This window comes from Hemitrygon akajei, chromosome 19 (genome assembly GCF_048418815.1).
Source record: "Hemitrygon akajei chromosome 19, sHemAka1.3, whole genome shotgun sequence".
Lineage (NCBI taxonomy): Eukaryota > Metazoa > Chordata > Chondrichthyes > Myliobatiformes > Dasyatidae > Hemitrygon > Hemitrygon akajei.
The window spans coordinates 70,190,831-70,213,949 of NC_133142.1; the positions used below are offsets into that span (position 1 = coordinate 70,190,831).

The window sequence follows — 23,119 nt, forward strand, 5'->3', positions numbered from 1 at the left end:
TTAAAGAAAGACAGTTTCAGATCTTGAAGTAATTTTACTACATTATTCACCTGGCCGACAAATAAGTGGCCGAATTACCAAAATAACTGACACAGGAAGGAACTGTTACAAGTTGCAACCAGAATAATTAAAATCCTAGCATATAACGATTCTTTTATAAGTGTTGGGATTGTCAGGACTGCGTCCCTTGTTTTAACAGCTGGATTCCACCCTCAGAAATAAAGACCAAACGCTCAGTGGCTGAGGCACAGCATACCTCCGGTTTTCAGACGGTGTACAAGCGAGGACCAACAACCATCGGTTGCGAGGGGTAGTCAGGGTAACGGCCAGTTGTTACTAGGCACCGCGCTCCTTCACATTGTTGCAACACGAAAATGCTACATTTACCCGAGGACCCGCTCCGCCGGCAGCCCCGCCGCCTCTGCATGTGTCAGCGTGTGTGGGGGGAGTGCCTGCCCGGCCTGAAGACCTGCAGCCTGCCCGCTCCGGCCATTCACTCTCGGCGCCGCTCACCGCCCGCCTTTATGTGTAATAACGAGTGGCTGAGCACCGCCGAGGGGAAAGCCGGCGAGGCAGCGCGGCGGCGAACCCTCCCGGCCGGCGCCCACCCCCCGGCGCCCCGGCCCGATGGCAGCGCCCAGCAGGAGCGCGCGGCCCTTTCCGGCGCCTCGGGCGAGCTCAAGGCCGCGTGCACGGGAGGGTTGCACCGAGGTCGGCGGTTTAAATGCCCGCATCGGGCACGGGAATCCCAGGCTTGCATCAGAAATGCAGAGCCATATAATAGTCTGAATTGAAGGAGAGGGGAAAAATAAACCAGGACGATGCACACAGCGAGCTAATGACACAGGGCTCATCCCCACTTTCATGCAAGCATGGTACACTCCATGCAGGGGCAGTGAAAGAAAACACAATACATATTAATACGAGGAACATTAAAGAGAACTCAATGCACAAAGTAACTTGCTACTTGAAATGTTATCGTAAGTTGCACATAAGAGCCAATACAGTGGTGCATCTGCCTCTCTCTGCGCTGGCAGCAATGGAACTTCCCGGGCGGACGGGCGCAGTGCGCATGCGCCCGGCTGGTTTCCGCCTTCCGGGAAGACAAGATGGTAAGGCGAGAGCGCGCTGTGCGGGTCCGAACCGGGGTATCTCCGCGGCTCAGGGAGGGTCAGCGGCCACTTTGAGCTGGGGGGTCTTCAGAGCTCTATACTCCTCACGGATAACGGGGCGTGAGGGTCAGAAGGACCCCACCCATCTCCCGAGGGCAAGAAGAGATCCACACCCAGTGCTTCCTGTCTCAGGCTGTCATTGAGCCAGCGTTAAAGCCGTAGAGATTTGGGCCGGTCAAGCTGAGGTGGACGCATCAGTTCCCCTGTCATGTCTTTGTCTTCACCTTGCTGCTGCTGAGTGCTCTGTCTGCGTATCCTATCCGACTGGACTAAGAACCATTTTCTTTAGAGCCTTGTCAGAGGATCGGCGAAGAAAGGGAGGGCAGTAGCTGAAATAGAGGGCTAGGACTCAGGGTTGTTCGAGTTGTCCAGGTTTTTAAATCCGGAAGAGTGCACAGAGCCTAATCTTATTTGTAGGATAAATTGTAGGAGAATCAGAAATAGTCACTAAAATCTCGTTATTTTATTGATTTATGCGTTTTTTCTAGGCCATATACTTTATTGGGGTTTTACAGGTTATTTTCAAATAACTTATTCTAGTTAGCGAGATTGTTTTCTATGTGAGAAGCTGGCTGGAGTGCAAACTTTGAAGTTTGATACTCAGTTGTAAGGTTCCAATTATTGAACATGTAGTTCATTTGTAATTCATTTAATTTTTTTTAAATTGGAAGTTGAATTATACTTCCTTGTGTACAGTTATTTAGCCTAAGTACTTGGAATTTCATAACCAAAAATCCTACCATTGAAGTTTGAAAACTTGAATTTGGTTTTTAAAAGTATGAATACATTTGGTACCATTAAAAGTGGCTACCATTTTTTAAAAAAAGAATTAGTTCACCAATGCTCCTGTGGGATTCCAGTCATACAGAAATGTGATTTGGTCCTTGATTGTTCTTGGATGATCATGTGACTGGGCAATATCTTCAAAAGTTTGGTGTGGATGTATGAGCTACTTTGTTTGTCATCAGTTATTAGGATGTAACATCTGTGTTGTGTGGCACAATTTGTGTTCTGGATATTTGCACTCAGCTTGCTGTTAGGCTTGTCAGTTCATTACTTGCTTACTGCCCATTATGCCTGCCACCATTTAGGGCAGCAATGAAGCTCCCCCATCTCTGGTAGTGTTCTTTCATCGTGTCAGTAGCTTCCTCTTGGTTTTCACTACTGGCAACCATACAAGTCCTGGGTGAAGACTGGGGAATACCATCACACACAGATATATAAAGATTTTTCATTGCTGTTTCCATAACAGTTTAGTTTGATCAGTCAGGGTTGTTAGCCCTGAGCTGAACCTCCAAACCCGGAGGACCAGTGGACCACTTAGTCTGACCTCTACCCTTTGACCTATTTGGCTTGGATGACACTACCAAGAGCCCAAATATAAAACCTTGACTCCAGCCATCGTAGCTCTCTGGATCATTGAGGCATGGAATCGTCCAAATCACAACAAGGTTGTGGTCCTCTTGAAGGTTCCTACTATTAACCACCCACAAACGACTCCCTCAATTAGTTATCTAAATTGTCACATTAGTCGTCGCATCAGGTCTTACTCACTCTGGTCTATTCGATCATGTTGTCTTGAATGACTGTCAATAAGTACCAATGCAACACACACACAATGTTGCAGGAACCCAGCAGGTCAGGCAGCATCTATGGAAATGAATAAACAGTTAATATTTTGACTTGAGACCCTTCATCAGGACTAAAAATGAACAGGGAAGACGGGGGAAGAAGGATGGTATGAACATTGATCTTTGCCTTATAGTATTTTTTTTCTTTTCCCCCTCCCTTCCCTCTTCTATTCCCCACTCTGGGCTCTTGCCTCTTCTCACCTGCCTATCACCTCTGCCTGGTGCCCCTCCTCTTCCCTTTCTCTCATGGTCCACTCTTCTCTCTTATCAGATTCCTTTTTCAGCTCTTACATCTACCACTCACCTGGCTTTATCTTTCCCCTTCCTTTCCAATCCTGAAGAAGGGTCTCGGCTGGAAACATAGACTGTTCATTCTTTTCCTTCGATGTTGCCTGACTTGCTGAGTTCCTCCAGCATTTTGTGTGTGTTGTTCTGCATTTCTAGATCTGCAGAATCTCTTGTGTGTAAGTACCAATGTATCTAGCTAAATATATTAAAACAGTAGACTAAAATACAATTATTTTTCAACATGGATGCAGGATTTTTAGAGATGAAATTCCTCCAAAAGTATTTAAACTTTTGTTTTCTCTCCTGTTTTAAAGGCAACACTTCGGCCATATCTGAATGCCGTTCGTGCCACCCTTCAAGCAGCACTATGTCTGGAAAACTTCTCATCACAGGTGGTGGAGAGGCATAATAAACCCGAAGTGGAAGTGAGGTAACAGTTTTCATTTTTGGGTTGTCTCGCTAAAACAATGCAATCTGTTTTTGGAGCTAAATGTGAATAAGCTTAATTTTGGACACTTAATGAAAGAGTTAAGTAATACAGAAAACTGATTCTTTAAGATTTGTGGCTGAGGTTTATTTATATAATGGGCAAATGACCAGGATAACATTTTCAATAATCCTGGTAGAAGTATTCTTTTTTTACTGAAATATACCTGCTCTTCGGAATGGTGGTGTCTGTGTAATTCTAGTGTTTCAATACCAGTCCAAGTCATCATAGTTGTTATGTGGAGAAATTTCTCTTTTGGCTTAGTTCTTCAGCACATTATTGGAACACTGTGATACGTCACATTGAAACTGAAAAGGTCGCACCATTTTTAAACACAAAGCTAGCACAATGATTTGAAATTGCTTCTGGGAAACTCAAGAATGCTGTAAGTCTGGGATCACACCATCCGCATGCAATTCTTGGGAATATCTTACATCAACATTCTAAAACAAAATTAATATAAATAATCCATGGAGAGTTTTGGATGTTTTTGCTTGCTCGATAGTAACAGACAATGTTTTACTTCAAAATAGGAGCAGTAAAGAGCTTCTACTGCAGCCTTTGATCATCAGCAGGAATGAGAAGGAGAAGGTCCTTATTGAGGGCTCAATAAACTCGGTACGAGTCAGCATTGCAATCAAGCAGGTCAGTGCCATGTTTAACTTTGTTGATGTGTACCTGGCATGTAATCTAAATACTGCATTGGTTGGAGTAGATTAGTTAGATCTTCCTTGCTTCCCAGTTAAATAGTCAACCAGTTTCTAATAATGCACAATTTGAAATCTGGGAAATTTTTATCGAACTTTTAAGTTTAAGTGAAATGTACATTCTCTTTTGGAAACACTAGCTGCCAAAAGTTTAAATAATAACATCATACTGCATTTAGGTCATATAACTGCTTAAGCCTGTTACATCATTCTGCAAGATCCTCTTCCACTTTCTCGCCCAGCCTCCAAATCTCTTTCTGTTAAGGCCAAAAAAAAACTATCAATCTGTTTTGCTGGGCATGCACATCTTCTGAGGTGGATAATTCCAAAGATTCTGAACCCTCTGAATGCAGGAATTTCTCTTTTGACATTTAGAGATCGTGCCCTCTAAATCTAAAATTGTGCAACCAAGGAAAACTACTTTATCCAAGCTTTTATCTATGCAAGTATATAGAACTCCTAAATCCTTTTGTGCAACAACTTTTCCTGTTTTATATTTGTAGCTGCCTCAACCATTTTGGCAGCTTATTCCCTAGGTTCACTGCCTGAAAAAGTTGTCCTATGGGTTTATTTTAAATTTGCCCCATTCACCCTAAGTATATGCCACTAGTTTTAGACTCCTCCAAGAATGAGGTCAACCTTCATTTCCTTACATTCCAAGAAAGAAAGACCTAGTTCAGATGACCACTCAGTCACTTTAATACCTGTAACATACTTGTAAATCTTTTCTGCATGCTTTTTCAATGTAACCACATCTTTCCTACAACAGGGTGACCAGAACTGCATGTAATACTCCAAGTAGAGTCTCACCAATAACTTGAACATAATATACTCCTGTACTCTGCCTGAGTGATAAAGGTCAGCATGCTGACAATAGTTCTACATGTAATGCTGCTTTTAATCAACTATGCACTTGTACTACTAGGCCCCTCTGTTCTGTTACACTCCCTAGAGCTCTACCCTAAGTCCTGTTCTGGTTTGACTTTCCAAAGTGCATCACCTCACACTTATGTATGTTGAAATCTATTTGCCACTCCTCAATCCACTTACCTAACTGATCAAGATCCCCCTTGTAATTATGATAACCTTCACTATCAAAGCAACACCATCCACAGATACTGTTCAAGTCTTGTGATTTGCATCCAAATCAATGTATATAATTAATGAATAACAAGGGTCCCTACACCAACTCCTGCGCCGTACCACTAGTCTCCAGCCTCTATTTTGACAGACAGCCTTCAACCACCATCCTCTGCTTCCTACCTCCAAGACAATTTTAAGTTCACTTAACTAGTTCTCTCTAGATTCCATGGACCTAACCTTCAAGATCAGCCTACCATGTGGGACCTTGTCAAAGGCCTTGCTCAAATAGACAGCCTCCACAGCCCTCTCTCATTATACTTATTTGGTTACCTCGACAAAAACTGATTCGTCGAGCTTGATTTTCCATGCTCAAAGCTGTACTGACTCCTAATCAAGACTGTTTACCAAAATGCTGGTAAATCCTGTCCCTCAGAATTCTTCCAATAGCGTTCCCACTACTGATATCAGGCTGACAGGACTGTAGTTCCCTGGCTTGTCTTTGCTACCATTTTTAAACAGAATAACATTAGCCACCTTCCATTCTTCAGGAACTTTGGCAATAGCTAACGACAAAACAAATATCTCCACAAGAGCCTCTGCAATTCTTCTAGCCTCCCACAAAGTCTAAGGATGCACTTGGTCAGGCCCTAGGGATTTGTTCACCTTAATGTGCTGTAAGACTACAAATTACTCCTCCCTGGTAACTTGAATGGCCTTCACTTGTTTCCCTTGTCTCTTGAGCAACCATGATTTTCTCCTCGAAAATTGAGGAGAAATGTTAATGAAAAATCTCACCTATCTCCTGCGGTTTGAGACTCAAGTGACTTTCCTAATCTCTAAGGGAGCCAACTCTTTCCTTAGCCATCCATTCACTCTTAGTTTATCTGTAGAATCTCTTGGGATTTTCCGTAGCATTACTTGCCAGATGCACGTCATACCCTCTATATTTGCTTACCTGGTTTCCCTCTTAAGTGTATTCTTAAGCTTTTTATGGTCATCAAGGGATTTACTTGACCTGACCTCCTAAACCTAATGTATACAGTACTCCTGTCTTTATCTTGACCAGAGCATTGATATTTCTCAATAGTCAAGTTTCCCTGAACTGGCCAGGTTTAACCTTGGACGTGACCCATATTTTTCCATCACTATATTAAAACTAACAGAATTGTGGTCACAAGCCAAAGTGCTCCCTGACTGCATTTACTGGCCCTGCTTCATTCCCTCAGAAGTTATCCAATGTTATATTCTCCTCAAAAGGGTTCTCTTTTTGTTGACTTGGCAGAACTTCCTGGATACATTTCACAAATTCCACCCTGACCAGTGCCTGTCAATACTGGGCGGAAATTAAAATCGCCCACTAATACAAACATGTTATTCTTAAAACAATGAGCAGTTTCTCTACGCACCTGTTCCTCAATTTCCCACTGACTTTTGGAGGGGGATCTATAATATAACCCCACTAGAGTGATCCTCCATTTGTTTCTAAGTTCTACCCATACGGCCTCTTAACACGAGAACGGCACATCTCATCCCTCATGTCTTAAATTAGTTTGGTCCTCTCTGTAGTGTCATTTACCTGCTACATAATAAACAAAGTCGTTAGCCACCTCTTCTCCCCACCCCCACCCATTTCGTCTGTATTCTTGCAGCTTGCTTTTTTCTCTCACACGTGATCATCAGCTGCCTTTGCTTTTTGATATTAACCAAGACTAAGTAATAATTTACTGAAAGGCGGAAATGTACATGGTCATGGAAAGAACATGCAAACTCTACACAGAGCAGCAGGGTTGGGATCAAACCTATGTTCCTGGAGCAGTAAGGCAGCAGCAATGATGTGCCACCTTTTTCATATGGAATAGGTGAACGATGTATATACAATGAAGCTCAATTTTACCTCATTAAATGAATAAAAATGCCAATGTCAAAGATCTGAAACAAAAGTAAAAATATGCATTTGGTCAGTAAATGACAATAACCCTCTGTTTATAGAGTGGTTGTGTTGCTAGAAAACAGTCCATGTCACGGTTTTCCTTTAAGTGAATCATTTACTCCCATTAAATCCCGTGTTATAAGGGGAGATGTGTTCTTATGGAAGTTCTCCTCTGAAGAGTAAGGCCACCACAAGAATGCAGTCTACATGGAAGAGAATTTTTATTGTATTATAGGCCAAAGAGAAAGGATTGTTACTTTAATTAACTAGAAGTGGTGTTACATTGTTTCAGTAGAAGAGATTGCCTGATCAGTTTCCAAAACAAATCCCTTAAGTGATTCCCGCTACAAACTGGCAGCCTGCATTCATGGTCCTCATAAACTCTGGAGATTTTTCTCCCACATCGATTCCATGAGAACAATTTTGTATTCTGTACCTGTAGTGATTTGTGAAATCATTGAGGATGAATTTCCATTACCCACATTCCAGAAGTACAGGGGAACGCCGTAATATGATTTATTCAAATTTTGGATATTTGCATAGAATGCTAACAGTTCAAGGCTAGATTATTAAAACTATCTTGTCTTCACTGATTGTATATGGGCATAGCAGTTCGCAGTGCCACCTAGAAGATCAGGGTTGAATTTTCTGCCACTCTGTAAGAAGTTTGTACATTCTCCTTGTGACGGTGCTCTGGTTTCTCCCCACGTTCCAAAGACGTTCAGTTAGCTGTGGGTGTGCTATTTTGGCACCAGAAGTGTGGTGATACTTGCAAGCTGCTCAGCACACTTTTCATTGATTTGATGCATTTCACTGTATCTTTCAACATCTTGATGTCCCCGTGACAAATAAAGCTAATCTTAGGTATTTCCAGTATTTTTAAAAATTTGTTTCCGTGATCCCATCAGCATTAATCAGTTTTCTCAAAAAGGCATCTTGGCAACAGCAGCTTAGCAAAAATGCTTCCTCTATATTACTTCTCTTGTATACAGGTAACCCAATGAGGCAACATTATTGATGGACAAACTCTGTAATTTTAGCCTGGGGGTTATGCCTAAATCCGAATCAGGCTTAATATCACTGACAGATGCTGTGAAGTTTGTTGTTTTACAGCAGCAGTACAATGCAATACAAAACAAAAACTATCCATTACAATAAGTATGGGAAAAAATTAGTGAGGTAGTGTTCATGGGTTCATTGTCCATTCAGAAATCTGATGACGGAGGGGAAGAAGCTGTTCCTAAAACCCAAAGTGTGTGTCTTCAGGATCCTGTACTTCCTCTCTGATGGTAGTAATGAGAAGAGGGCATGTCCTGGGTGACGTGGATCCTGTACTTGCTCTCTGATGGTAGTAATGAGAAGAGGGCATGTCCTGGGTGACATGGATCCTGTACTTGCTCTCTGATGGTAGTAATGAGAAGAGGGCATGTCCTGGGTGACGTGGATCCTGTACTTCCTCTCTGATGGTAGTAATGAGAAGAGGGCCTGTCCTGGGTGACGTGGATCCTTAATGATGCTTTCCACCTTTTCGAGCCATCGCCTTTTTGAAGGTGTCCTGCACGCTGGGGAGACTAGTGCCTCTGATAGATCTGGCTGAGTTTACAACTTTCGGCAGCTTTGTTCGATCCTGTGCAATGGCCTCTCCATACCGTATCATTCTTGTTGCTATATGGTGGTGCTTTACTCCCGACATATTTGATACTTCTCCCTTGAGTAGCAAAGAATAGTCTTCTAACGAGAGTGAGGATTTTTTTAGCCACTTTGTAACTGTTATTTCTGTACTTTCCCACAAATGCCTTCACTGGTAATTTTGCATGTGGTATCTTTATTTTTAATAATCCTTTGTATAGTTATTTGTAAATACCACATGTTTTCAGTTTTGAACAGGTTGAAATTTGTACCCATTACGGTTTCATATTGTTAATTTTAGGCAGACGAGATTGAAAAGATCCTTTGTCACAAATTCATGAGGTTTATGATGATGCGAGCAGAGAATTTCTTCATCCTCCGGAGAAAAGCTGTTGAGGTAATCGTACTACCTAGAATTTTCACTGCTGAAATTCAGTTCAGCTGCTTGAAAATATACAGAGTTTAACCTGAACATCGTGTATGAATGTTGTTTATCCTATCGCAAGTAGATCCTTTCCTTCACAATCATTTTCTGTCTTGTGAAGGGAATTAATTTCCATTTATGTTGAAGAACTTCCCGCAGCTTTTTAATGTGCTTGGCTTTCTTAGTGAGAAAACAGGAGGCACTTATCTGTAGTCTTCTGTATCCAGTGATCAGCAAACGATCTGAATACAGTTCGTGCCATCATCTTTATCCTGGCACTGAAAGCATGAAAAATTTGAAACTTAAGGACTGCAAAATCTCAGATAGCAGAATCTGAGCTGTGTGTAGCTGATTCAGAATCAGGCTTATTATCCAAGATGGAGATCACAGCATCACCATATGCTGCAGGATTTGCACACATGTAGCTTTATTCTCCCTTTAGCAGTGTACATAAAAGGCATTGAGCTCAACTGAATTGATAAACCATTTTGCATGCAGAGTGACTTCCTTACTGACAATGTGGCTGAAAGGACTGTATGGTGCAGTGAGTCGACAGTTACATTTAATCTCTAGGAAATGGATTTGAGCCAGTCTTATACAAATTCATCCAGAGCTCTAATAAGAAAGTATTATGGTTACTATAGTTTTGATAGGAAGTATCTCGAATTCCAGGTTATATCTGGTGAATGGATTATCTGCAAATACTTGGAGAAATTTTTCCTACCATCTCAATTTGCTAGATAGCTAACAATGTCAGTGACTACATTAAATGAAACTCTTGTTTCCTCTCTTGGCAGGGTTACGATATCAGCTTCCTGATCACCAACTTCCACACTGAACAAATGTACAAACACAAGCTGGTTGATTTTGTCATCCACTTCATGGAGGAGATTGATAAAGAAGTCAGTGAAATGAAACTGTCATTAAATGCCAGAGCTCGCATCGTTGCAGAGGAGTTCCTCAAAAATGTGAGTTTTTATTTCCTCTCAATTTGCCTAAAGCATAAAGCATAGAAATTTGCAGTATAGCTGCTGAACTCATCGGAGCCTGAATATTGCTCCTCTGATATTTTACTGGTCGGTTAGTGTTGCTTAAATAACGTGAGTCAGTCTTTGTGCTGGCTTGACTTTGCTGTGTGTGGTTTTTGCCTCTCTGACAGGATGTGTTCCTCAAATATGCTTCACTTCTCCTTTGGTGAGACTATGCTTTGAACATTAAACATATGTGGTGATGCTGTTTAAAAGGAAGTGTTCTAAAATAGCCCAATGACTTGTTTAACGTCTGCAGTTGTAACAAAGCAGCATTCATTCCCTATGTACAATTATGCTGAGAAGATAATTCTTTTCACAGAGCGCCATGGTAGCATAGCAGGTAGTACAACATTATTACAGTTTGGGGTGTCAGGAGTTCGGGAGCTCAATTCTGATGTCATCTGTAGGGAGTCTGTACATACTCCCCATGGAATGTGTGGGTTTTATTCGGGTGCTCCAGTTTCCTCACAGTTAGGTTAATTGGTCAGGGTTAGGGTTAAATCGGGTTGCTGGGAAGTGCAGCTGGAAGGGCCTGTTCCATGCTGTAAATAACCAAAATTATGTTGATGGGACAGCATGGAATAGGCCCTTTTAACTCTTTGAGCCAGGTTGTCCAGTGACCCCTATTTAACTCCAGCCTAATAGACAGACATACTTTATTGATCCCGAGGGAAATTGGGTTTTGTTACAGCCGCACCAACCAAGAAATATAGCGATATAAAACCATAAATAATTAATAATAAGTTAATCATGCCAAGTGGAAGTAAGTCCAGGACCAGCCTGTTGGCTCAGGGTGTTTGGCACTCCAAGGGAGGAGTTGTAAAGTTTGATGGCCACAGGTAGGAATGACTTCCTATGACGCTCAGTGTTACATCTCGGTGGAATGAGTCTCTGGCTGAATGTACCCCTGTGCCTAACCAGTACATTATGGAGTGGATGAGAGTCATTGTCCAAGATGGCATGCAATTTGGACAGCATCTTCTTTTCAGACACCACCATCAGAGAGTCCAGTTCCACCCCCACAACATCACTGGCCTTACGAATGAGTTTGTTGATTCTGTTGGTGTCTGCTACCCTCAGCCTGCTGCCCCAGCACACAACAGCAAACATGATAGCACTGGCCACCACAGCCTCGTAGAACATCCTCAGCATCGTCCGGCAGATGTTAAAGGACCTCAGTCTCCTCAGGAAATAAAGACGGCACTGACCCTTCTTGTAGACAGCCTCAGTGTTCTTTGACCATTCCAGTTTATTGTCCATTCGTATCCCCAGGTATTTGTAATCCTCCACTATGTCCTCACTGACCCCTTGGATGGAAACAGGGGTCACCGGTGCCTTAGCCCTCCTCAGGTCCACCACCAGCTCCTTAGTCTTTTTCACATTAAGCTGCAGATGATTCTGCTCACACCATGTGACAAAGTTTCCCACCGTAGCCCTGTACTCAGCCCCATCTCCCTTGTTGATGCATCCAACTATGGCAGAGTCATCAGAAAACTTCTGAAGATGGCAAGACTCTGTGTTGTAGTTGAAGTCCGAGGTGTAGATGGTGAAGAGAAAGGGAGACAGGACAGTCCCCTGTGGAGCCCCAGTGCTGCTGACCACTCTGTCTGACACACAGTATTGCAAGCGCACGTACTGTGGTCTGCCAGTCAGGCAATCAATAATCCATGACACCAGGGAAGCATCCACCTGCATCACTGTCAGCTTCTCACCCAGCAGAGCAGGGCGGATGGTGTTGAACGCACTGGAGAAGTCAAAAAACGTGACCCTCACAGTGCTCGCCGGCTTGTCCAGGTGGGCGTAGACACGGTTCAACAGGTAGACGATGGCATCCTCAACTCCTAGTCGGGGCTGATAGGCGAACTGGAGGGGGTCTAAGTGTGGCCTAACCATAGGCCGGAGCTGCTCCAGAACAAATCTCTCCAGGGTCTTCATGATGTGGGAGGTCAATGCCACCGCTCTGTAGTCATCGGAGCTACTGGGGCGCGGCGTCTTCGGCACAGGAACCCTCTGGAGACTCAGGCTCAGGTTGAAGACATGGTGAAGTACTCCACATAGCTGGGGGGCACAGGCTTTGAGCACCCTGGGGCTGATACCATCCAGGCCTGCAGCCTTGCTTAGGTGGAGACGTTTCAGCTGTCTTCTCACCTGTTCAGCTGTGAAGCCCACCATGGTGGTTTCAGGTGAGGGAGGGGTGTAGTCACGAGAGCAGGGTGGGGGCTGTGAGGAAAGGTAGGAGGGGAGAGTGGAGTATGTGTTGGTTGGGGTCCGAGAACAGATGAATCATGTAGGGGATGGGCAGGGGCCACAGTGTCAAATCTGTTGAAGAACAGGTTAAGTTCATTGGCTCTGTCTACACTGCCTTCAGCTCTTCTGTTGCTGGTTTGCCGGAACCCAGTGATGGTCCTCATCCCACTCCAGACCTCTCTCATGTTGTTCTGCTGGAGTTTCCACTCAAGCTTCCTCCTATAATTGTCTTTAGCCTCCCTGATCTTGGCTTTCAGGTCCCTCTGTATTGTCCTCAGCTCCTCCCTATTTCCATCTCTAAACACCCTCTTTTTAGCATTCAGGATGTCCTTAATGAAGGGACAATTTACAGTGACCAATTAGCCTACTTACTGGTATGTCTTTGGACTGTGGAAGGAAACCGGAGCATCCAGAGGAAACCCAAACCATCATGAGGAGAATGTACAAACTCCTTACCGACAGCAGCAGGAATTGAACCCATGTCGCTGGTATTGTAAAGTACTGTGCTAACCACCACACCCTGTGGATTGTTTCCTTTAATCTCAAGGAGGTTAGAAAGAAATGGGATGTACTTATTTTATTGTCAGACTACGTTCGGACAATATGGGTCATCCCTGTGCATTTGTAATGCAGGAAGAAGATGCTAGAGTAAAGATTCATCATATTGATACAGGGCTATTAGTTTTAAATTTTAGAGAAGTTTACATAGAGGAACTTGTATTATCTGGGCAGATTTGAAGGGATCGTGTAATTGATAAAGGGAAGCAATATGATAGAGCTGAGGATGAGCCAGCAGGCTTACAAGTAGATGATGGGTGTAGCATGAATGTAAGGAGGACAAGCCAATGATTGGATACAAATGCAGACAGAGCAAAGAGTTAAATTGTACCACAGAGGCAAAATTCAAAAGAATGAAGAATGCAGAACGGAAGATGCTGTATTTAAATGCGCGTAGCATTCGGAGTAAATTAGGGTGCAATTAGAGATTGGTTGGTGTAACATTGTGGGCATCACACATTGTGTGGCTGAAAGAAGGACATAGTTGGAAGCTTAACGTCAAAGGATATACTTTGTATCAAAGGAAGGCATAGGGGGTGGTGTGGATCTATTGGTAATTGATGGAATTACATCTTTAGAAAGAGATGACATAGGGTCAGAGAATGTTGAATCTTTGTGGGTGGAATTAAGAAACTGCAAGGGTAAAAAAAAACATTATGGAAGTCATATATAGGCCTCCAAATAGTAGCCAAGGTGTGGGATTGAGATTGCAAAGAGAGCTGGAAAAGCTTTGTAATGAGTGTAATGATACAATTGTATTGGGGGACTTCAATATGCAAGAAGATTGGGAAATTAAGGTTGGTGTCGGATTGCAACAGAAGGAACATGTGGAATGCCTATGAGATAGCTTTTTAGAGCAGCTTGTGTTTGAGCCTACTAAAGGAAAGGCTATCTTAGATTGGGTTTCAGAGGTACATTTAATGTCAGAGAAATGTATACAATATACATCCTGAAATGCTTCTTCACAACCATCCATGCAAAGAGAGGAGTGCCCCCAAAGAATGAATGACAGTTAAATGTTAGAACCCCAAAGTCCCCCCCAGCTCCCCTCCCTCCTGCACATAAGCAGCAGCGAGCAACAGTTCCCCTTCCCCCCCCCCCCCACCAACATAAAAGAGCATTGGCACCCATCACCAAGCACTGAAGCGTCAGCAAAGACACAGTTACCCCAAAGATCACGTCTCACCCAGTATTTGACATACCACAGGCTCTCTCTTTCTCTCCCCTAAGGAAGAAAGAGGTGTCCCCATTTCACAGTGAGAAAGGGAGACATAACAAACAACTCGTTGGTTTACGGTGTTAAAAGTCCATTGCGTCGCTTTTTATGAGCCCTGTGCCCAAAGATCTCGGGTCTCTGGGCACACAGTCTTAGATCTTCCATCTCCCACGACACACCATTCTCCTGCCCCGGACCCTGACCTCTGATCTCTCGTATCCAGAGCCACGAGATCTCGGTCCTCAAAAGGCGAGCGAAGCTCTTGGGCCGCGCCCTTGGCGTGCCTAATAACAACCATTCCTGCAAAGAACCGTAGTCAGTGTGTAACTCCAGGTCAGGGTCTTCAAAAGAACCCTGAAAGGGAAAAATAGAGATATTAAAGATGGAAACAGAGCTGTTTCTGAAGATGCAAGCAAAGGCATTGCCATTAGGTGCCATAGATTCTCCTAAGCTCCTCCTCCAGGGTGTTGTGTAACCTAGATCGTATTAGGGAGCTTAATGTAAAGGAACTTTGAGGAGGCAGTGATCATAATATTGAATTCATACTGCAATTAGAGAGGGAAAAGCATAAGTCACATGTGTCAGTATCGCAATGGAATAAAGGGAATTAGAGAAGCATGAAAGAGGAGCTTGCCGAGGTGGATTGGAGGAGAATACTAACAGGAATAATGGCAGAATAGAGGTGGCTGAAGTTTCTGGGAATCGCTCACAAGCACAAGATGGATATGTTCCGCAGAAGAAGTTTGCAATTGGTAGGGGCAGGCAAATGTGGCTGACAAGGGAAGTTAAGGATTGCACAAAAGCCAAGGAAAAGGCATATAAGGTGGCACAAGTGAGTGGGAAGTTGGATGATTGGGAAGCTTTTAAAATCCAACAAAAGGCAACTAAAAAAGCTATAAGAAGGGAAAAATGAAATATGAGGGAAAGTTGGGCAATAGTATAAAGCAGGATACTAAAAGATGGTTTTTGTAAAGGGTAATCTTGCCTGACAAATCTGTTGGTATTCTTTGAGGAAGTAACAAACAGGTGGACAAAGGAAAGGCAGTGGATGTCATTTACTTGGATTTTCCGAAGGTATTTGATAAGGTGCCTCATGTGAGGCTGCTTAACAAGATAAAATCCTAAGCTGTTACAGGAATCACACTGGCATGGATAGAGGAATGACCAACAGGCAGGAGGCAGCAAGTGGGAATAAAGGGGGCCTTTTCTGGTTGGCTGCCAGTCACTAGTGGTGTTCCTCAAGAGTCAGTATTGGGACTGCTACTTTTCACATTGTTTGTCAATGATTTGGACAATGGCTTTGTGGCAAAGTTTGCAGATGATACGAAGATAGGTGGGAGGGGTAGGTAGTGCTGAGGAAGCATTGCAATTGCAGCATAATTTGGACAAATTGGAAGAATGGCCAAAAAAGTGGCAGATGAAATACAGTGTTGGGAAATGTATGATAATATATTTTGGTAAAGGGAACAATAGTGCAGACTATTATCTGAATGGGTAGAAAATTCAAACATCAGAGGTGCAAATGGACTTGGGAATCCTCGTGTAAGACTCCCAGAAGGTTAATTTACATGTTGAGTCTGTGGTAAAGAAGGCAAATACAATGTTGGCATTAATTTCAAGAAGGATAGAATATAAAAACTAGGAGATAATGCTGAGGCTTTATAAGTCACTAGTCAGGCTGCACTTGGAGTATTGCCAACAGTTCTGGGTCCAAATCTCAGAAAGGATGTGCTGTCATTAGAGAGAGCCCAGAGAAGGTTCATGAGGATGATTCCAGAAATAAAGGGGTTAACATATGAGGAGCGTTTGGCAGCTTTGGGCCTGTACCCACTGGAATTTAGAAGAATGCGGGTGGGGTGGGAACTCATTGAAACCTACCAGATGTTGAAAAAACTAGATAAGGTGGATGTGGAGAGTTGATTCCTGTGGTGAGGGTATCCAGAACTAGAGGGCACAGTGAGATCAGTGTTGCCCACAATTTCATACCGACCATCTCTAGTTGTGCCATGAGTTTGTCCACCTTATTCTGACCCTTGGCCCTGCATTCTTTGCCCTTTTATATTTTGCCTCTCTGGTACAATTTACTTTGTTCTGTCTGCATTTGTACCCTTGGCCCGGAGGAATGTTTCATTTGGTGATATACATGTAAGCAAACTTTTATTCTCATCTCATGTTCTGCATTTATGTACACCAGCATGATACTTGCTGTCATTTTGTCTTTCACAGATTGAAGAGACCGAGTTTTTAATTTGAAAAATAAAATCTTTCATGTATAGTTTCTGTCATAGACAATGTTCCCTCTAATTTGAATGACCAGTGTGCACCAAAATCTTGTGCTATGCAATTCCTTACCCAGTGACAACAACATGCGTGTTGAATTTTATACATAGAAGTATCCATTTTAACAGCTAGCAAAGCAGTGTCAATAAGAACTTGATCTCCTCTGGGTTTGATCGTTTTCACTTTCATTCATCTGAACTGTCACGAAACTTACATACTGGGGCTGTAGCGGGTAACTTAAGGATTTTCACACTGGAGCTTTTGCACGTTGTCCATGTATGATTTGCTTGCGAAATAATGCTTTAAAAAGTCTAGTTTGCAAATTCTTCCCACTTGCAAATTCTCCAACTTTTGCATCACAACAATACCAGCTTCTGTACTTCAGTATTTCTCGGAGCTGCAGGTTCCTGAGCTTTCAGTGGAGCAATTTCTATTGTTTCTTAAGCCATTCTTCATTAAATGATCTGGCAGATCTTTTGCGCTTCACACCCTTTCTTTCTGTTGAATTCGATTTATTCAATAAAAACAACATAAATAAGCCAATTCTAAAATCTGCAGATAAATCATTACAAACTTCACGTTGTCAACACCGTCCATATCAGAAAAGGAAATGTGATTGTGTATGATCATGAAATGTAGTTAACACGCCAACGAGGTTGATGATGACAACCTGTTGTGCGCAGTTTAAATTCCTTTATGCTCTAGTAGCAAAAGATGTGTGTGTGCGTACACCTTAGAAGAAACATTGGTCATAGAGTCTCTGACTTGGCTCTTTCTTAATACATGAAAGATTTTATTTTTCAAATTAAAAACTCGGTCTCTTCAATCTGTGAAAGACAAAATGACAGCAAGTATCATGCTGGTGTAAATAAACGCAGAACATTAGATGAGAATAAAAGTTCAAGTGTTTAAGTGATAATCCATTTCTATTTCTGAGGGATTCTTATTTCCTATGCTATCTAATATTCTTTTTCTGAAGTTTATTTCTCCAACAGCAATATCTGTTTTTTGTGAAACTGCTTTGTTGTGCATTCTCCATTCTGTCTATTCCATACTTCTCTCTCACCCTCATCCCCACTGTTTCCTTATCCTTTCTTCCTCATTTTTCCCCATTCACTTTTCTCTGTCTCACTCCCCATACTTTGTGTAATTGTCATTCAGCCATATCCATGTCTGGGGCCATGGTGCAAAACACAGTATCAGTAGTCACTCACAGCATACAGTACGTATAATTATGATAGCAGAAAAATTGTTTCAAAATAAAATATAGCTCAAGTCCCTGAGTGTCCTGCATTGCTTTCTTTTGCATTTCTTCGTATGTTAAAATTCTCAATTCTACTGAAATGTTTACCTTTTCATCTGTTGCCATCTCCAATCCTTCATTAACAGATAGCTTTGCTTTCTTGGTTTGCTGCCCACCAACTGTAATTAGCTTTATTTAGAGGACAAAAATATGTAAGTTTATAGAATACTGAGAAGTTTTGGGTTTCAGAGAGCAGTAATTTCCTGTTCTTGCCATGCTTGACTGAAGGAAAAATTGGACATACATTTACCCTTTGGCCATTCTAATAGTGTGCCAAAAATTACTTGCAAAATCTTGGTTTGTGCATTAATTTAATTTAATTGGTGGGAGATGGACAACTTCTACCTTCAAATATTCTTTCCTTGTACCTCCCAAGTCATGAAAACTGCTGCCTTAATATGAAGCTAACAAACTGCAACAAATAAAATTGGTGGTGCCCTTGATATTAAAAGTGCTCTCCCACCAGGTTCTTTCCTCAATAACTGAAAATATACCAAATATGATCACATAATGCTGAAGGAAATCAGCAGGTTAGGTGGTATCCAAAGAGAGGAATAAACCGTCGACTTTTCCGGCTGAGACCCTTCATTCTTCCTGATCCTCCAGCATTTTGTGTGTCTCACTCTGTATATCTAGTAACTGCAAAAGATCTTGCGTCACTAAATATGATCTTTCTTTTCTGTTTTCAGTTCTGATGCTGCTTGCGTTTGCTTTCAACTGTCAAGACCAAGGTTATGAGGAACTATGTGAAACTGCACTGCTGGAAAGAAGCTTTGGGGCAGGGGTGGGTGTAATCATCTGCTGAAAGGGGGCTCAAACAATATCCTGACCAGCTTGCTGGAAGGAGCTTGTATAATAACTCAACCAGACTGCTGGCTTTATTATTAACAAATCATTTTTCAATTGATACTGTATTTACAGCAGCATATTATCTGCTGTAATTAGTTCTTTCACAAATTGAAGGGACCGAGCTATACATTTGTATTTTGAAAAATAAAAACTTTCATTCATAGTTTGTGTCAGTGTCTCTGATTTGGCTTGCTCTTAATCCATGTGTTTAAGTGATAGACCATTTTTTATTTTTGAGGAACTTGACCAATACAATAAAACCTATCACTGCCCGGGGTTCTTGACAATATTAGAAACAGCTTTTTATGTTATGAAATGATAAGCAAAATATGACAGATGCTGGGCATCATGAATAATTAATTAACACTTAGCAGGTCAGACATGTGTCTTGGTTAGTAAAAGGAGGGGAGTGGTTCCCTTTTATCAGAACTGATGGTTATTAACTTGAAATGTTTATCCTGCTTCTCTCCAGAAGCTGTCAATCCAGTTAAAGGTTCCTGGTATACTCAGTCTCCATTGGTACTTATTCTATTACTGATTATAGATCATTTTGAAACAGAGTCTGAGTAATTCATCACTTATATACTCTCCCATCTTGTCATTTTTGTAATACAGAAAGCCACGTTCCTCACGTTTTCTTTTAATTCTGCTTTTATTTCTAGCGATAGTTTCTGAATAAGTTTTCTGTTTTGAGAAATTTAATATTGTTACTGGAGTCATGTGTTTTGTTATCTAGAAAAAAATACTGCAGATGCTGGAAATCTGAAATAAATATAAAATGCTGTAAATACTCAGGAGGTCAGGAGAAGCAGAGTTAACATTTCAGGTTTAATCTTTTCATCAAACTAGTCTCGAAGAAAGTTCTTTGAACTGAATCATTAACTCAGTTTCAGGTCAATTTGTGAAAGAACTAATGACCATTTATCAGAACAGTTCTGATGAGAGATCATCAAACAGGAACGTTAACCCTGTTTTTTTTCCCCTCCACAAATGCTGCCTAGTTGGCTGAGTATTTTCTTTATTTCCCTGTCATATTACAAGTTTTGTTCTACTGCAAGTGGGTGTAGATTTTGTTGCTTTTAACATATTTTTAACCATTGTAGCTGACAGAAATGAAAATGCAATGTTGTATTTGCCCAAAACCTTTTTGGTAATGAATAATAGGGGTGCAAGCTGTGGTACTGTTTTTAGTCTGGTCAACAGTGTGCTTTCTATAACATGGATGGTCTAGAGTAGCAAAGTGTAGGCTCTCGCACGTGCTTGGTGAGTTCTCAGTTGAAATTAAACTCTGAAAGGTTGTTTGAATGGGAATAATTTAACGAGGGTACATAATACTGCTGTCATTGCAATTAATATGTATTGACGTGCTTCTCGTTATTAAAAACCTTTGCAATTCACCTACCCAATCATTTCCTGTAGATTGTGTTTAGTTTTATCTTTGACACTTTTTATTGCTTATTATGAAATCTGAAATGATTTTTAATATCTCCAAGATAATTTGTAAATATGACCAGCAGCAAAATCTTGCACCCTCCTCCTTGCTCATGTCTAAAAGAAACCTGTTTGGGAGTTAAGTTGAAAAGTCCAATTATCTCAGTTACTCATTTTTTTAAAGATCCAGTAAAGCTCTTTTGCCAGGAGACTTGAGCTATCTTCATTCTGCTGTGCTTTGATATTTTTCATTGCAAATAGCAATATATGTTGAAAATTCTTTAAAATTGGAATAACATTTTTGAAATTTGTGCTCTGGAAGTTCAGCTGAGAAATTTCAGACACACTCTTGATTTAAGTACTATTGGGACAGTATTTGCTTACCATTTAAACACCTATTTTTGACCAAAGCATCATTTATAAGGATGAAAAAGCATGACCATAGCAGATAAGATGTTAAAGAGCTGAAACTGTGCAGTGATAGAACCCAAGGTAGCACAAAAATCAGATGTAAGATGAGGACAGCAGTAGCAAATTATTGGAGAACTTAGTAGCAAGATCTTCAACTGATTTGGTCATTAGGTTTAATTAAATTTTAATATGCTCCATATATGGTAAAGGGATATCAGCGATTCATTTAACTCAGCTTTTGTTAATTAAAATTCAATAAAAGTTGAAAAAGGATCTAGTGCTTCCCGGCATATATGAGGAATAAACTCTTGGGGTACCCGGCTGGAAGCCACGAGAACAGGTTATATGTTCAACAAGAATATGTTAACGGTATGTTCTTACATATATTAAAACATCGGTTTCTTCAAGCTGTTATATGGGAGGCAGTGGGGCTAGCTCCCATTACCTATTAAATTCTCCCAATGGCGTGCATCTCAAGTAGCCTCCAACAACCAACCTCCACTTCCTTGCGGCTATACCCACTCACGGTGAAGGCTTCGGGAGTAAACCCCGAGGAAAAACCCGGAGCTAGAGTCCCTAAAGCAGTCCTATGTTGAGTTCAGCACCGACTGGCAACTCCTAGGACGCCGCTGATGTCAAAATGTATCAATCTCTGCTGTTCTTTGGATTCATCAGTTGTGTGGAGTTGGGGGTAGCTGAATGGACCTGCTTATTCTCCATATTGTAACTGCCCTGGCTCGCATATTCCATAGACAGTTAGGATGCAACATCTATGGTCAACCCCGACCAGCGGAGAGCCTCATTAAAACATCTTTCATAGTCTCAAGCTGCTGGAAAGCGCCATACAGTGAATGAAATGTCGTGATTATGAATCAGACGGAGTAAGGATGGCTTTAATTGGGGTTTGGACTACTGATTCTGTTGGATCTGCGGGAATAGAATTAATGTTTTGGACAACTAGAACCATAAGAATTGAACCTATCATCACTAGTTCAGTCTGTAATATAAAGTATCTACTCGATGTGATACTGGAAGGCCCCTGATATCTTTGGAACTGCAGCTAAACACAAAGCTAATGGCTTCAGATAGAACTGCAATTAACTGTGGGGGGAAATCTGGGAGGTTTCATATAACGTATTGATTTCCCTCATTAAATGATAATCTATTTATGACTCGGATTTTAAGTTGTCTACAGGAGTCCACGTACTGAAAAATGGTCAGCCTACCTCTCATTATATTACCAACTTTGTTTGCTGACACTACCGTATCCCAGCAATGGTGAAATCAATTATCCTTAATTGTGTCTTTTGTGTGGGCGTGCGTACGCACAATCCAGTTTGCATTACTTACCTTAATGTGATAGACACGATTACAAAGATAATATCATGTTTCAGAATACAATCTGAAACTTTCACTCTTCTGGTCTCTTCATAGATGGTGACCGACCTGTGTGCATTTACAGTATCTACAGATTTCCAACTTTCTTTTTGCTTTTCCAGAGATGTGTAAGTCTTTTGAATTTCCAGCCTTGGGGCTGCAGAGTCGCTATGTTTATTCGAAGATGAGATCAATAGGTCTTTGGGCAATCAGGTGAGAGGGGATATGGTGATCATGTGGGTAAGTGGACGACGATCAGCGATGATACATCGAATGGCAGCTGGGAGTCTACAGCTCACTCCTCCCCCTACTAACTTAGCTTCAAATTTCCAAGAAGCAGGATTTTTGTTTGTAGTGACGGCTGAGGGAAGCAGCAAACACTCTAACTGACAGCGTTGACTGCCAAGGGCCTGTTCATTTCCAATGAATGAATGGCTGAGCTACAAATCCGTTATTTTCATTCATGGCAGACCCGCCTTCAATATTAGTATGCAAATCAAAACATCGTTTGCATTGCAAACGTCCAGTGATCCTCCCCCCCCCCCCGCCCAGAAATAAGTTACTTGACGTAAACAATGAACTGTTTAGTGAGCCCTAAACATGCACAGTGACCGAACAGGTTGGGGTCCGAACAAATATGGCGCCTGACGTCGTGCTAGCGTCGCTATGGCGACTGTAAACAGCGAGCGCGTGCGCATGCGCAGCTCCGGGCGGGCGGAGGGAGCGCGTTGTGAGCGAGAGCAGCGCTGAGATACACGTTCCTGAAGAAAGCTGCGGTACGGTGGGGGGCGGTCGTCCGGCAGAGTGAGTAACTGTACCATCTGTGGGAGGAAGGAGCAGGGGAGGCCGTTACAACAAATCGCGGTATATGATTCTGAGCTGTGGCGTGCCTTCGCGCTTCAGCTCTCATCCCTTGACGGGGCTTGCGTGTTCAATCTCTGGAGTGGGACTTGCCTCACATCACGGTGCTAAATGAAGTGATAAGCACTCAGTCCTCTCAGGTGGATGAAAAAAACTGTCCCAAATAAATAGGTTTAGGAGATCCTGGACAAATATTTATTCAAT

General features: G+C 42.0%; 3 protein-coding genes across 9 annotated transcripts in view; 2 read left to right on the plus strand and 1 right to left on the minus strand.

Moving 5' to 3' along the window:
- Positions 1-1,053, minus strand: part of tada3l (transcriptional adaptor 3 (NGG1 homolog, yeast)-like) — a 28,685-nt gene extending 27,632 nt beyond the window's left edge. For 2 of the 7 annotated variants that reach the window (XM_073072753.1, XM_073072755.1), the window contains exon 1: positions 257-623. The gene's annotated coding sequence lies outside the window, so the exon portion shown is untranslated. The other 5 variants (XM_073072758.1, XM_073072760.1, XM_073072757.1 and 2 more) reach the window with 5 other exon arrangements.
- arpc4l (actin related protein 2/3 complex, subunit 4, like) lies at positions 967-20,236 on the plus strand. Its single transcript, XM_073072772.1, has 6 exons — positions 967-1,112; positions 3,406-3,521; positions 4,112-4,223; positions 9,229-9,324; positions 10,149-10,319; positions 18,676-20,236. The coding sequence occupies exons 1-6, from the start codon at positions 1,110-1,112 to the stop codon at positions 18,679-18,681; spliced, it is 504 nt and encodes a 167-aa protein (XP_072928873.1). The 5' UTR covers positions 967-1,109; the 3' UTR covers positions 18,682-20,236.
- Positions 20,237-22,757: 2,521 nt separating this feature from the next.
- The window catches only part of ttll3 (tubulin tyrosine ligase-like family, member 3), a 105,115-nt gene continuing 104,753 nt past the window's right edge, over positions 22,758-23,119 (plus strand). The window contains exon 1 of the mRNA XM_073072749.1: positions 22,758-22,858. The gene's annotated coding sequence lies outside the window, so the exon portion shown is untranslated. The remainder of the gene's footprint in view (positions 22,859-23,119) is intronic.